General features: G+C 45.8%; 1 protein-coding gene across 1 annotated transcript in view; it reads right to left on the minus strand.

Annotated features, from left to right (window-relative positions):
* Positions 1–685: 685 nt before the first annotated feature.
* Positions 686–14,403, minus strand: part of IQCH (IQ motif containing H) — a 284,969-nt gene continuing 271,251 nt past the window's right edge. The window contains exons 21-23 of the mRNA XM_027773807.1: positions 12,391–12,452; positions 6,249–6,357; positions 686–892 (exon numbers count right to left, since the gene is read on the minus strand). Coding sequence (XP_027629608.1) covers positions 737–892; positions 6,249–6,357; positions 12,391–12,452 — 327 coding nt within the window. The 3' untranslated portion in view covers positions 686–736. The remainder of the gene's footprint in view (positions 893–6,248; positions 6,358–12,390; positions 12,453–14,403) is intronic.

Genomic DNA, 14,403 nt, shown 5'->3' on the forward strand with positions numbered 1-14,403 from the left:
TGGACTCCCATGTGGTCAACAATGGTTCAAGTCCTGGACCCGGTGACTTGAAAACTCACACCGGGCCTATGTGTGTTATATACCCAAACTCTTGAGAGGAAAACGGAGGAGAAGGGATTGCAGTATGGCCATTCCCTGGAGGGTGATTTCTCACTTTCCCTCTCTCTCAATCTCTGTCTCTTGTGAGCACACGTGCCCTATAGCAAAACAAAAACAGAAACAAAATAAAAAATCGAAGAGGTAAATATAGAACTGATATCAGAAAGACCTGCGACTGTTCTTTATTTATTTATTTTTTTTGAGAGATTTTTGCTATAGGGAGCGTGCACTCGCCAGACAGACAGACAGAAAGCGAGAAATCACCCCCCAGGGGGATGGCCATGCCGCAATCCCTTCTCCATTCTCCTCTCGGGATCTTGGGCACGCACGCACACACGCCTGGTGTGAGTTTTAAGCTACCGGGTCCGGGACGCGAACTGCGGTTGACTACATGGGAATCCAGTGACATAGCCATTACGCTAACTGCTGGTCCCTGACTGTTCATTTATTAGATTAGTTTATTCCTGAGTTTGGAACAAAAAAGAGGCTGTGAAACACTCTCAAGTGACAATCCAAACAGATTTAGTTTAATAAGTAAAATATCTGAATAAACAAGTTTTTAAAAGAGCATTACCTTATAACCTGTTCTGATTCATCTTCTAGCACACAAACTGAACTTCCTCCACGTTTATTCCTATCAACAAAGGGAACGATGCCCTTTCTTGCTCTGGACTGGGGTCCAGGACGGTAATGTGTCCCAGGGCTCATCATCTTTGGGCCGTTGCTCTTCCTGCATCCTCCGTTTGTTCTCCTGCGTTACTCCTACGATGCTCTCAATGTCATCGATGGTGGCCTGTCAATCAACAACGAAAGTCATATTCGTTACCCAAAGGCTTCCTACAACCCCACTCCCCCCGAGCATTTGTGCTAAAAGCGATAAGTATACTCCAAGTAGGGTCCGTCAGCTATGCTCACCTATGAATTTTTGGTTGGTTGTCTTGCTGAAATGAGTAAAAATATTAAGGGTAAAAATCTGGAGTGCTTTCTAGAATTTCTCTCTCTCTCTCTTTTTTTTTTTTTAGTTTTTTACCATAGGGCATGAGTGCTTACCAGAGAGAGACAGAAAGAGAGAAAGTGAGAAATCACCCCTCTCCCCCCCAAGGGGAATGGCCATGCCACAATCCCTTCTCCTTCATTTTTTTCCTGGGATTTTGGGCTGGGATATTTGACCACACACGCATACGTGCCCAGCATGATTTTCAATCCACTGGGTCCGAGACTCAAACTGTGGTTGGCCATGTGGGAATCCAGCACCTTAACCTCTATGTCACTTGCCGGCCCCGACCTTTCTAGAGTTTTTTAAGTTTATTAAGTCCAGTAATGAAAACATAGGGGTTCTATTTTGGATGTTTTAAATGATTTTCATTATTTTTAGTAATTTGATTTTATTGCATATGGAAGTATTGATCCATGATAGACTGGAAACAACAAAATAAATAAATTCTTCACTATGGATCACTTGAGAAGCACTAGTCTAGTCTGCTAAAATGCAGGCCCGTAGGATGATGGGGAGAGTTTATTTCCACTGGTGTTTGAGGAAAAAAATTACACCTTTGCATCAATTTTATTTATATTTTATTGAGTTATAATTCACATACCATAAAATTCACCCTTACAAGGTATATAGTTCAGTGTTTTTTAGTATATTGATAAACAACTGTCACCGATATGTAATTCCAGAACATTTTCATCACCCCAAATGGAAACCCCATGCTCATTAGCATCATTCACGATCCCCACCCCAGCCCCGTTTTATAGAATATTATCCATACAATATAACAAAGTCACTTAGTCATCATTTCATGGGCATTTCAGTTGTTTCTACTTTGAGTTTTATAAATTTGCTTCTACAAATAATGTTCTATGAATAATATGTAAACATCAATGTACAAGTTCTTGCATGAACATATTTTCAGTACTCTTAGGCATGAAATTGGTGGATCATATAATTATGTCATGTTTAACTTTTTGAGGAACTGCCAAACTTTATACAGCCGTGACATCATTTTATATTCCTACTGGCAATGTATAAGCGTTCCAGTTTCTCCATATCCGTACCAACATTTGTTATTTCCTGCTTTTTAAAAAACTCGTTGCCATTTTAGGGGTATGAAATGACATGTCTTTGTAGTTTTGAATTGCATCTCCCTAACGACTTCTGATGTTTTCCATTTCTTCACATGTTTATTGGCCATTGGTACATCTTCTTTGAAGAGATGTCTGTTCAAGTCTTTTGCTCCCTCTTTCACTGGTGAAAGTTATTTGTCTTTCCATTGAGTTGTAAGAGTATTTTTTATATTGTGGATTCTAGGACCTTATCAGATAAATGATTTGAAGATATTTTCTCCCATTTTGTGGGTCATCTTTTCACTTTCTTCCAGTTTTTACTTCTGATGAACTCCAATTTGTTTTTACTTTGGTTGCTTGTCTTTTAGTCACAGTATCTAGGAAACCATTGCTAACCCAAGGTCATGAAGTTTTTTTTTTTTTTTTTCCTCTTAGGGTTTTGCCATAGGGCACACGCACTTACAGGAGAGAGACAAAGTGAGAAATCATCCCCAAGGGGGGACGGCCACACCACAATCCCTTCTCCTCCATTCTCCTCTCAGGATTTTTGGACACACACGCACATGCACCCAGTGTGACTTTCAGGCTGCTGGGTGTGGGACTTGATCCATAGTTACCCTTGTGGGAATCCAGTGCCTTACCCACCTTGCCAGCTGCTGGTCCCATGCCAAGGTCATGAAGATTCACAACTGCTTTCTTCTAATAATTTCATAGTTTTGTTTCTTACATTTAGATCTTTATCCATTTTTACTTAATTTTTTTTTTCATTTTATTTATTCATTTTTGACAATCAAATCAAGGCTATTACCTCGAACACCATTTTCAGTAGAGAATTTTACATTCTTGGGTCTGTTAAGTGTTTCTTTCCTATTTGATTTAATTGTTTTTATGATTATTATTATGTCACAGGGTATGTGTGCTTGCCAGAGGGAGACAGAAAGAACACTGAGAGGGAAAGTGAGAAATCATCCCCCAGGGGAAATGGCCACATCACAATCCCTTCTCCTCCATTCTCCACCTGAGAGTCTGGAGCATGCATGAACATGTGCCCAGTGTGATTTTCAAGCCACCAGGTCCAGGGCTCAAACCACAGTCAGCCATGTGGGAGTCTAGTGCTTTAATCACCACATCACCCGCTGACCCCTGTAACTTAATTTTTCTATATGGTATGAGGTAGAGATCCAACGTTATTTGTGTATGGATATCCATTTGTTGCAGTGTCTTTTATTACAAAGATTACTCGTTCCCCCATTCAATTGTTTTGACACCCTTTTCAAAAATCAATTGACCATAATATATGGGTTTATTTCTGAACTCTCAATTCTGCTGCATTGATTTATGTGTTTATTCACATTCCAGTACCAGACTGTCTTGAATACTGTAGCCTTGTAGTAAGTTTCAAAACTGAGAAATGTGAGCCCTTCAACTTCGTTCTTCTTTTTCAAGATTCTTTGGACTATTGTGAGAGCCTTGTATATCCACATGAAGTTTGGCATCACTGGGTCAATCTCTGCAAAAAAAAAAAGTCAGCCGGCATTTTGATAGAAATCGCAGTAAGTCTATAGATCAAATTGGAGAGTGTTACCATATCTTAGCCATATTAAATCTTCCAATCCGTGAACACAAAATGTCTTTCCATTTATTCAGGTCTTCTTTAATTTCTTTCACTGATGTATTTAGTTTTCGGTGTACAAATATTCTTCTATTAAATTTATTTCTAAGTATTTTATTCTTTTTGATGTTATTGTAAGTTGATTTTTTTTTCATTTTACTTTTTGGATTTTTCTTTGCTAGAATATAGAAACAAAATTGATTTGTATACTGATCTCATGTCCTGCAATCTTGTTGAACCTAGTAGATTGTGGGTTCTTTAAGATCGAATGTACATGAGAATTTGCCATCTGTAAATCGAGATAGCTTCACTTCTACTTTTCCAATATGGATGCCTTTTATTTGTTTTCCTTGCCTAATTTCTTTATCTAGAACCTCCAGTATAATGACGAATACAAGTGGCAACAGCAGATATTCTTGCCTTATTTCTGAAAGCTTGGAAGAAAGCTCCCTCTCTTGTACCGTTACCTATGACGTTAGCCGTGTGTCCCTGCAGATATCTCTATCAGACTGTGGAAGGTACTGTCTATTTCTACTTTGTTGAGTTTTGTTTGTTTGTTTTCATTTTTGTTTATTTTTAATCACAAAAGGGTACTGAATATTGTCAACTGCTATTTCTGCATCAGTTTTCTTTTTATCCTGACTGTGCTGGTAAAACCTTATTTACCAAATGAAAATACCTATTATAATGTCACTAGGTAATAGACAGAAAATACTATCAAAGATGAATCTATTCTGCTTTTTGGTTTTGCTGTTATTACCTACATTATTAAACATTTGAGTTCTTACCATTAGATCTTCTAAAAAGAGTAGAAATCAAGATAAGAATCCATCCAGGAGGCTAGAAATGGTAAGATACTTAATTGCTACCTAAGGACATCTGACTTTTGGGGATTTTAGAAGTCAGAGAAAGGACAGAGAAGCAATCTTCATTTAGCCAAGGGTAGCTGATGCTGCCATTCCCAAGTCCAAGCTCAGAATCTTACTTAGTTTGTGGGATTTAGAGATAAACCATCTGATTCTTATTATTAGCTAAATTTGGACAAGTTGATCATATGCAGTCAGGCTATGAATTTTGCACACGGCAGTAACAGATAAATTGATTTAGAAACTTAAAATGTAAAGGATGAGCACATCTGACATTGATGTAACATTGGATCTATTTTTTACTGAATCTTCTCAGTCATGTTAGGGGAAAAGCAAAGGTCATTTATCCAGCTCATGAAGTCACTTTGCACAGTAAAGAACTATTATCATTGTTATTGTCACTAAAGGGGTTAGGCCCTAGCTGGCCTAAAAATGCTCTACAAATTTTCCACACACACACACACACACATACACACACACATTTAAATATTGGGTATTAACCCAATATATATATATTCCTATATATATAATATTATAATTAATATATCTTTTTCCTAAGTTATTTTTCCTAAGGTTTTTGCCATAGGGTACATGTGATTGTCAGAGAGACAGGAAGAGACCGAGAGGAAAAGTAAGAAATCACCCCTAAGGAGGACGGCCATGCCGCCATCCCTTCTCCATTCTCTTCTCAGGATTTTGGGCACATGTGCATGTTTTTCAAGCCAGTGGGTCCAGGACTCCAACCTTGGAGTCCACCATGTGGGATCCAGTGCTTCCACTACCATGCCACCTGCTGGTCCTACAAATTATATTTTTCTCAAGCTTTTATTGGCCTTTCCATTTTAGAGGGGAACCACATTTTGTTTCTGATCGAGTCCTTCGAGTTACTTGACCCATTCAAACGTGATACTGGCCTAGGGTGGGAGCCAGATTCAGTACCACCCGGTCACCCCCATTCAGCTCCCTTGCAGACTTCGCGCCTGCGTTCCAGACTTTAAAGATGTCTAGTCAATCCCGTAAGACTGAATTTCATGGACCCCCATCTGTAAAGGCTGGATAGAGTTTTCCGAAGGTTGGTGGTGAAATATCCACCCTATTTTAAGGAATGGGGTGGGAAAGATGGCCCCATATATGCTGGAATTTTCTTCTGTTCTTCCCTAAGGCTGCATGCACCTTCTAAGGTCTTGGAACTTCTCTGGCCCTAGAAACTGGGGTTCCCCAGGAATCACTAGTCAGACTTCTGTTATCTGAAGCCCAGATTCCGTTCGCAGTTGCTGGTTTCCACCCTCTGTCTGGCTCCGCTGTGGCGGTTGAGTTTCCTCTACAACAGAAGGCAGTTCTGCAGTTTTCAGGCTCCGGTTCTAAAATGGCAGCGAGTTAAAGCAAGTCTACTATATTTCAAAGAAAAAAGTTTCAAACTATTAAATTTAACTAACGAGTTCAGTGGGGACCTTACATATTGACCCTGCACATTGTAAAATATGTACTGCTTACAATAAAAAAAAAAGAAGAAGATGGTTTAGCACTTGTTTACAATACAGCATGAGGTATTTTCAGCCCTCGTATAGAAATTAACCAGGATCGTTAGTTAATTAACACCTCACCTTAAAATTGGTCTCGCCTTGCATATTAGGTGCTGATATTTCTTGATGGATGATGAAGAGATTGCGAGCAAAGGTCGTGAGGACCCCCTGGAGATCCTCCCCGATTGTTCTGTTAATGATATCCAAACAAATGAGTTTACCAACGATTCCCCTCACATGCTTAGAAACAATCACCCTCTCATTTGAGCCTGTCTGGTGATGGAATTTAATGAGTATTTTCAATCTCACAAGGTGGCAATCTTCAGGGAGATATGAAAGATGAGGCTCCACTTTAACTTGTCAACAAAAAGGATTTGTGTAATAAATATTTTTTATTAATCAACTTAGCAGACGACAGCAATAGGTTCGGCCACGTCTAGCCAAGGGCTACCACTGAGCTAGGACTGCAGTATGAGCTCATTTTAGAAACTGCTTAAGTCAGTTTAAGAGAACCGTGGCTAAGGGTGATTCCTGCCTCACAATGTCCTTGTCTACAGAGACCTTCACATTGCAGTGTTCTGGGGATGTCTGTCTGGGGTTTATCTCCTACTTTGTATGTAATAACTGATCCCTGCTACTTGTATGAACGCCCACCCAGGGAGCACCCCGAAGAGAACGGCCCCACCCCTGCCGGGCCATCTCTATAAAGCCGAACACCCACTTTCAGGAGATTCTGGAGACAGGTTGCAAACCACCCCGTAGCATTACACTGTGGCCAGTGAACATCCCCAGACAACTAGATTGTTGTTTCAACTTGGAAACAAAAACGTGAGGGAATTTTTCTAGCTGTATTTGGAATTTCCTTTATCAAAGAAAAAAAAAGTAGGTTAAATGAATAGATTAATTTGCAGAAATTGTGCTATCCGGAGAGGGTGAGTGAAGAGCTGCCCCTTAAGAAACGGGATTTCCCCTGTCCCGATCGTCACTTGTGAAGTGAGTCGTCTCAGGACCTGAGGCTTGGACTCCCTTGGAGTGACTGCCTTCCAGCCTCGTCAAGCTTTCCCTCGGGAGGGGGAGCGAGCCCGAAGCTCCCGGTTCCTGAGACAGAGAGCAGAGCTCTTTGTCCTGCCACTGACTGCACAGTCAGACTGAGGGGAAATGACTTCAGATCTCTGCGTCATTTCTTACCTTCTGAGTAACAGCCTCAAATTCTTGTTTTTTTGTTTTTTTGTTTTTTTAAGAGGTTTTTGCTATAGGGCGCATGTGCTAACCAGAAAGACAGAGAGGAAGAAAGCTAGAAATCACCCCCTGGGGCTATGGCCACGCCGCAATCCCTTCTCCTCCATTCTCCTCTCGGGATCTTGGGCATGAACACACTCGCGCCCACTGTGAGTTTAAGGCACCAGGTCTAGGACTCGAACCGCGGTGGATTACATGGGAGTCCAGTGACATAGCCATTACGCTAACTGCTGGTCCCGACAGCCTCAAATTCTGAGGATGCTTCACCCTTTAGAAACACTGGATGTTAGTATCTCTTCTTTTAAGAGAATAAATCATACCAAAGATCAGAGTGAGTAACTGACGAAGTGGTTTGTATTTTACAGCACTGGGTCAGTCGGTATTAGGCCCAGGGTTCTTTTTTACACCAGTAGATTTGGGGGTTCTGCCTCAGATGAACAAAATCCGAATCTTTGGGTTTGGGGTCCAGGAATGTAGCTTCACCAAGCTCCCCAGATGACTGTTCTGTATACCCTAAACTGAGACTTACACTTAAGAAAAATGATAGCTCGCATATGCATGTGCACACATGCGTGTGCACATATGCGTGTGTGCTGCTGGACCCACACATGGATCCGTGCTCCTCTCCTTTCCCTCCTCTGTCTACTGGGGCCCATGTTGGAAACCGAGAGGCTGGGTGGACTCTCAGTTGCGTTCCATATTAATTCATTTCTAAAAATTTCCTTCATTTTCCCTGCCTTGAAGTTTCTCCTTGAATTCCACTACTTCTCAGAAATATCCCAAATTATGGAGCTGTTACGACATCACCCCACAAAAGCTAAACTGCAAGTCTCTGGCGTGTTAAGTCACCTCCTCTCGGAGCCTGTCTCTTCCGAAGGAGGTAACACGGGCGCTGTTTTCTCACACATCTGATTGCGAGAAGCCGTCTGTAAAGAGCCTGCTGCCAGAGCTCCAGGAGACATCGAACGACGTGAACAGGAGTTTATATTTGCTTGTACTTTCTTTCTGGATCTGAGTTCTAGAAAACAGGACCGCCTCTTGGCCACAGTCTATGTAGTCGCCTATTCCCGACCTCGGCGTCTGCCTGAGCACGGTTCCTAGTTCTCTAGCTGTTATGCCGCCCTGACCACAGCGACGTGGAAGTGAGAATTCCAGGGACAAACTCGAACCCTAATACCCGGAAAGGTCCCAACAGCAAATTCCGTACAAGCCTACACACATAGCGATGGGCCGCGCCGCAGTCCCAGGACTGGATCGCGAAATACGGTCACTGTCCGTGGTGGCTGCTCATTGGCCAGACGGTGTGGTGAAAAAACCCACCGGGGTCGAGATCCAGAGACAAACAACCTACTGTGTGACTCCGGCAAATCACATCCCCTCTCTAGTCGGGCCACCCCTCTGTGCTATGAGGCAGGTCAGTTCCCGAGGTCTTTCCCTGCAGCAGGGACGAGAGTGAAACGGGGCAGGGGCCGTGCACCAGACCCGGGATCTCTCGGAGGCTCAGGGCAACAGCGCCCTCTGGGCAGGACGTGGGTAGTGGTCTCCATTCAGGCACGCGGAGAGGGCGATTTCTACGGCTGCCCCTAGCCTGCAGGTCAAGGCGTCGGCCTGAACCTCGGGGCAGGTGGAGGGACAGCTCGGCGGGTCCCTCTCGGCCACCAGTCTAAGTACTCATCTGTGGGCCTCGGCATCAGATCCGCCCCTGCTAGGCCGGTGATGACTGGGAGCTCTTCTCTCTGAAATTTGGTGCCTGTTCTGTGCTGGCCGGGTTCCACTCTGCCAGAGGACCAACCTGAGCAAGTCTTCCTGTGGCCCAGACCTCAGCATCCCTGCCTGGCCCTGTTGATACGACTGCCGTGTCACCGTCAGCTCTGGGACAGAAGTCCTACTGCCCAGTGTCAGCCTCTCCAGGGCTCGTCCCCTGCTCAAGGAGCTCTTTCTGTGTCCCCTGCTGGCCTGGGTCTCTACCAGCACCTCCTCTTTGAGCACCTCCACCCCACTCCGAATCCCTGTTCCCTAGAGGCGGCCCCTCAGTGTACGCGTGGTGGTGTCCTGACAGCACCCCGAGGTCAGGGTCACTCTTGCTGTCCTTCTGCTCCTTGCGTGGGAACTTCCCCTGTGGTATAGGCAGCTGACAGGAGCCTGACTCTGGGCCTGAATCGGGCCTGCCTGGACGCTCCTCCCCTGTGACGGTGTGTCTAGCTCCAGTCCTGGCCCAGCTTGTCCTGTGCAGGCACCCGTGCATGCTGGCTGGTGCCAGGGAGACAGTTCATGCCTCTGCGTTCTGGTCTCTAGCTCTCACACTTAACTAACCCACCCCCAAGTCCTGAGCTTAGATGTGTACTTGAACCTCGGCCTCCTGCTTAATTAGATTCCTAACTCAGGAAAGCACACATTTCTTATCCCCCAGCTGGCTGGCTGCCGATCTCATCCTGGTAAGTACCCGGTGGGCAGTGTCCTGCCACGGCCATGCATCGTGCATCGCGGTGCCACGTTAGGAGAGAGAGCGGGATAGCAAGTATTTCGCCCCTGGTGTCCCGGCCGCAGGAACTCCTGCTCCCCTTTCCCGGCCATCAGCAGCTGAGCGCCAGCCCAGGGTCACCTGTTCACTGCTAACGCACGCACCTCACTGTCAGCACCCACAGCTGTGCCTGGCGCAGTTCTGAAGTGCTTTCACCTCTCCTGGAAGGAAGGGTGGGCCTGGGAGGGAGCTGAGGGAGAGACCCTCACTTGGAGGCGAAGAGCAGCTCTCCCTGCACACCCCCGGAGGCGTCCTGGCAAACAAGGCACGCCTGCTGGCATGTACGGGGTAGGAGGCGAGGTCTCATTTCTGTTGCTGGCCAGGCAGTAAAGCAAAAGGTGGGGAGAGTCCCTAATGAAAGGATTTTCTTAATAAGACCCAGTAAGTTTTACAGGTTTTGGGCATGCTGGGAAAAGGTTGGGACTGGAGGGAGGATTCGGCTAGCCTGCTCTCTCCCCCGGTGATGAGAAGGGCTTCGGGCTGTAAGTACTCAATTAAATGTTAGCCACAGTTTACCTGCGAGGGGGAAGAGCTATTTGTATAAATTCAGAAGGGTCAGTGAGGCTGTATCGCTGTATGGATAAAGGTCTATTATAACTAATAAGGCTTTGGTAAAACGAAGACCCGCATTTTGGATGGAGGAGTCGAGACCTGCCCTGTTAGTACGCTGCTAAGTGTAAACTCTTACTGTCAATTTTGGATAGTTAATCAATTATATTTATGGACCCACCCCACTTATATATCTGAAGTCATCTTATTAAGTACCTGAAGATCTAAATAAAGCAACATCGATTTCCAACAACTGGGCGTGCTAATTAAGACGCGTGAAAAGCGCGGCTCTCGTGGTCACCGTCATCGTAGCTCACCCTCGCGCACACTGCATACTTACAGCATCCCCAGCTTGTTCCTCTTCAGGTGCTCGTACAAGATAAAAACGGTTCCTTGTCTGTCCTATACAATGTGAGGGGAGAGGAGAGAAGTAGCACGTTATCTTGGAAATGAAGAGAAGGAAACATTACTAGCACAGAAGGACCACTAGGACAGACGGGAATTCAAGTCCAGAGCTACTTTCAAACACGGCGAGACAAAGGCTGTCTCCAGAACACGGAGGAAGTCTGGTCTGGGACGGCGTGTTGTGTCTTGTTTTCAGTCTGCTATACGCTTGCTGGGGAGATGGGGTGGAGGGGAGCGAGAAATCACCTTCCCCCACCCCCCAAAGGGGACGGCCATGCTGCAGTCCCCCCCCCACTGTCCTCTCGGGATTTGGGGCACACATGCACACACACAGCCAGCCATGTGGGATCCAGGCACCTTCACCACCACGCCACCTGGCTAACCCAAGGACAGTGCTTTCTGAGGAGGTCCTAGAGCCTGCATTGGAAGCACCTATAGCATTTTCTTGGGCATCGCCCAAGCGCTGACTCCTTGGAAGAGAATCTGCGTCTTAGCTCACTTTCTGCTATTTTTTTCCTTAGGGTTTTTGCCATAGGGCAAGTGTGCTTCCCTCCAGGCTCCTCTCAGGATTTTGGGCACGCACGCACCCCTAGCGTGATTTTCAAGCTGTTGAGTCTGGACTTGAATTGTGGTTGGCCGTGTGCAAATCTGGCGCCTTAACAACTACGCCCCCTGCTGGCCCACTGGGTGATTCTGGTCACCTGTTCACTGCTAACGCACGCACCTCACTGTCAGCACCCACAGCTGTGCCTGGCGCAGTTCTGAAGTGCTTTCACCTCTCCTGGAAGGAAGGGTGGGCCTGGGAGGGAGCTGAGGGAGAGACCCTCACTTGGAGGCGAAGAGCAGCTCTCCCTGCACACCCCCGGAGGCGTCCTGGCAAACAAGGCACGCCTGCTGGCATGTACGGGGTAGGAGGCGAGGTCTCATTTCTGTTGCTGGCCAGGCAGTAAAGCAAAAGGTGGGGAGAGTCCCTAATGAAAGGATTTTCTTAATAAGACCCAGTAAGTTTTACAGGTTTTGGGCATGCTGGGAAAAGGTTGGGACTGGAGGGAGGATTCGGCTAGCCTGCTCTCTCCCCCGGTGATGAGAAGGGCTTCGGGCTGTAAGTACTCAATTAAATGTTAGCCACAGTTTACCTGCGAGGGGGAAGAGCTATTTGTATAAATTCAGAAGGGTCAGTGAGGCTGTATCGCTGTATGGATAAAGGTCTATTATAACTAATAAGGCTTTGGTAAAACGAAGACCCGCATTTTGGATGGAGGAGTCGAGACCTGCCCTGTTAGTACGCTGCTAAGTGTAAACTCTTACTGTCAATTTTGGATAGTTAATCAATTATATTTATGGACCCACCCCACTTATATATCTGAAGTCATCTTATTAAGTACCTGAAGATCTAAATAAAGCAACATCGATTTCCAACAACTGGGCGTGCTAATTAAGACGCGTGAAAAGCGCGGCTCTCGTGGTCACCGTCATCGTAGCTCACCCTCGCGCACACTGCATACTTACAGCATCCCCAGCTTGTTCCTCTTCAGGTGCTCGTACAAGATAAAAACGGTTCCTTGTCTGTCCTATACAATGTGAGGGGAGAGGAGAGAAGTAGCACGTTATCTTGGAAATGAAGAGAAGGAAACATTACTAGCACAGAAGGACCACTAGGACAGACGGGAATTCAAGTCCAGAGCTACTTTCAAACACGGCGAGACAAAGGCTGTCTCCAGAACACGGAGGAAGTCTGGTCTGGGACGGCGTGTTGTGTCTTGTTTTCAGTCTGCTATACGCTTGCTGGGGAGATGGGGTGGAGGGGAGCGAGAAATCACCTTCCCCCACCCCCCAAAGGGGACGGCCATGCTGCAGTCCCCCCCCCACTGTCCTCTCGGGATTTGGGGCACACATGCACACACACAGCCAGCCATGTGGGATCCAGGCACCTTCACCACCACGCCACCTGGCTAACCCAAGGACAGTGCTTTCTGAGGAGGTCCTAGAGCCTGCATTGGAAGCACCTATAGCATTTTCTTGGGCATCGCCCAAGCGCTGACTCCTTGGAAGAGAATCTGCGTCTTAGCTCACTTTCTGCTATTTTTTTCCTTAGGGTTTTTGCCATAGGGCAAGTGTGCTTACCAGTGTGAAAGAGAGACAGACAGACTGAGAGGGAAAGTAAGAAATCACCTCCCCAGGAGGATGGCCACACCGCAACCCCTTCTCCTCCATTCTCCTCTCAGGATTTTGGGCACGCACGCACACCTAGCGTGATTTTCAAGCTGTTGAGTCTGGACTTGAATTGTGGTTGGCCGTGTGCAAATCTGGCGCCTTAACAACTACGCCCCCTGCTGGCCCACTGGGTGATTCTCTTAACAAGACTCCATACGTTTTTCTTATTTATGGGATCTCGGGAAAAGGCTGGAGCTAGAAGGAAGTATTCAAATAGCTAGTCTGTCTTCTTCCCAGGTGATGAGAAATGTTTAAGACTGTAAGCACTAGATTAAATTTTATTCACATTCTAGCTCCAGAGGGGAAGAAGCATTTGCATAAATTCACACACATCTAAATTTGGAAACATTGTCCCAGCTGTGGTGGCGCTCACCAGTTGATGCTGCCACTCTGCAGGCTGAGGCCACGTGGGAGGCCTGGGCTTGATTCCTAGCTCACCCGAAAAGCCAGTGCAGGGGCACACCTGCAGTCTCACCTACTGAGGAGGCTGAGATAGCACCACACCACAGCAAAGCCCTGTCTAAACAGCAACAACAAGGACACTTTCACAACCGAGTGCAGCGGATTAAAAAAAGTATAGGAAGCGATTTGTTCTGTGGAAGAAAACACGTCAGTGGAGGCTATATGTCGTCTATAGCACACTGTGTAGTCCTTTCCGATTGATTCTGTGGTGACCCCTGCCACCCCGGGAAGTTGCAGGTAACTGACAGACAATTTCAGATAGAGGTTCAACTGTTTTCGCGTTCTTGCTCCCTCTGTAGAGAAACCTGTTTTGCCTCCATTTGTGGGTTTCTTTTCAATATTCCTGATCTTCGGCGATGTCTGTTTTATGGGTTCTCTTTCAGACTCGTGCTAACATCCGCCTAGTTCCCTCTGTTAAATAAAACCTCTATGTGTTCACTGTATTTTTTATATCTCGATGAAAGGCATGGCTTTACTGCTTTTTGAAAATCAACACTTTAACCGTTTTCTCCAAATAAATAAGTGACCCTGGAGTTGTTCAGTAGAGGAGGTGGCTGCCCCTGTGAAGCTGGGAGATCCCCATCACCAAAAGTCAAAAAAAGAAAAATAGATGTTGGGGCCTTGGTAGACGAAATGACAAGCCAGAATCTGCACCATCTGCCGACTCCCTGCTTTATGAGGGAACTCGAGCACCGGGGAGACACGGGGCTAGGACAGTGCCTCTCAATGCCGCCCGCGTGTGAGAATCACCGGAGCAGTTTTGAAGAATTACTTTTCCATTTAATTTCATTTCATTATTATTATTTTTTAAATTTGCTATAGGACATGTGCTTTCAAGAGAGAGCA

Source organism: Tupaia chinensis, unplaced genomic scaffold (assembly GCF_000334495.1).
Source record: "Tupaia chinensis unplaced genomic scaffold, TupChi_1.0 Scaffold000377_2, whole genome shotgun sequence".
NCBI lineage: Eukaryota > Metazoa > Chordata > Mammalia > Scandentia > Tupaiidae > Tupaia > Tupaia belangeri.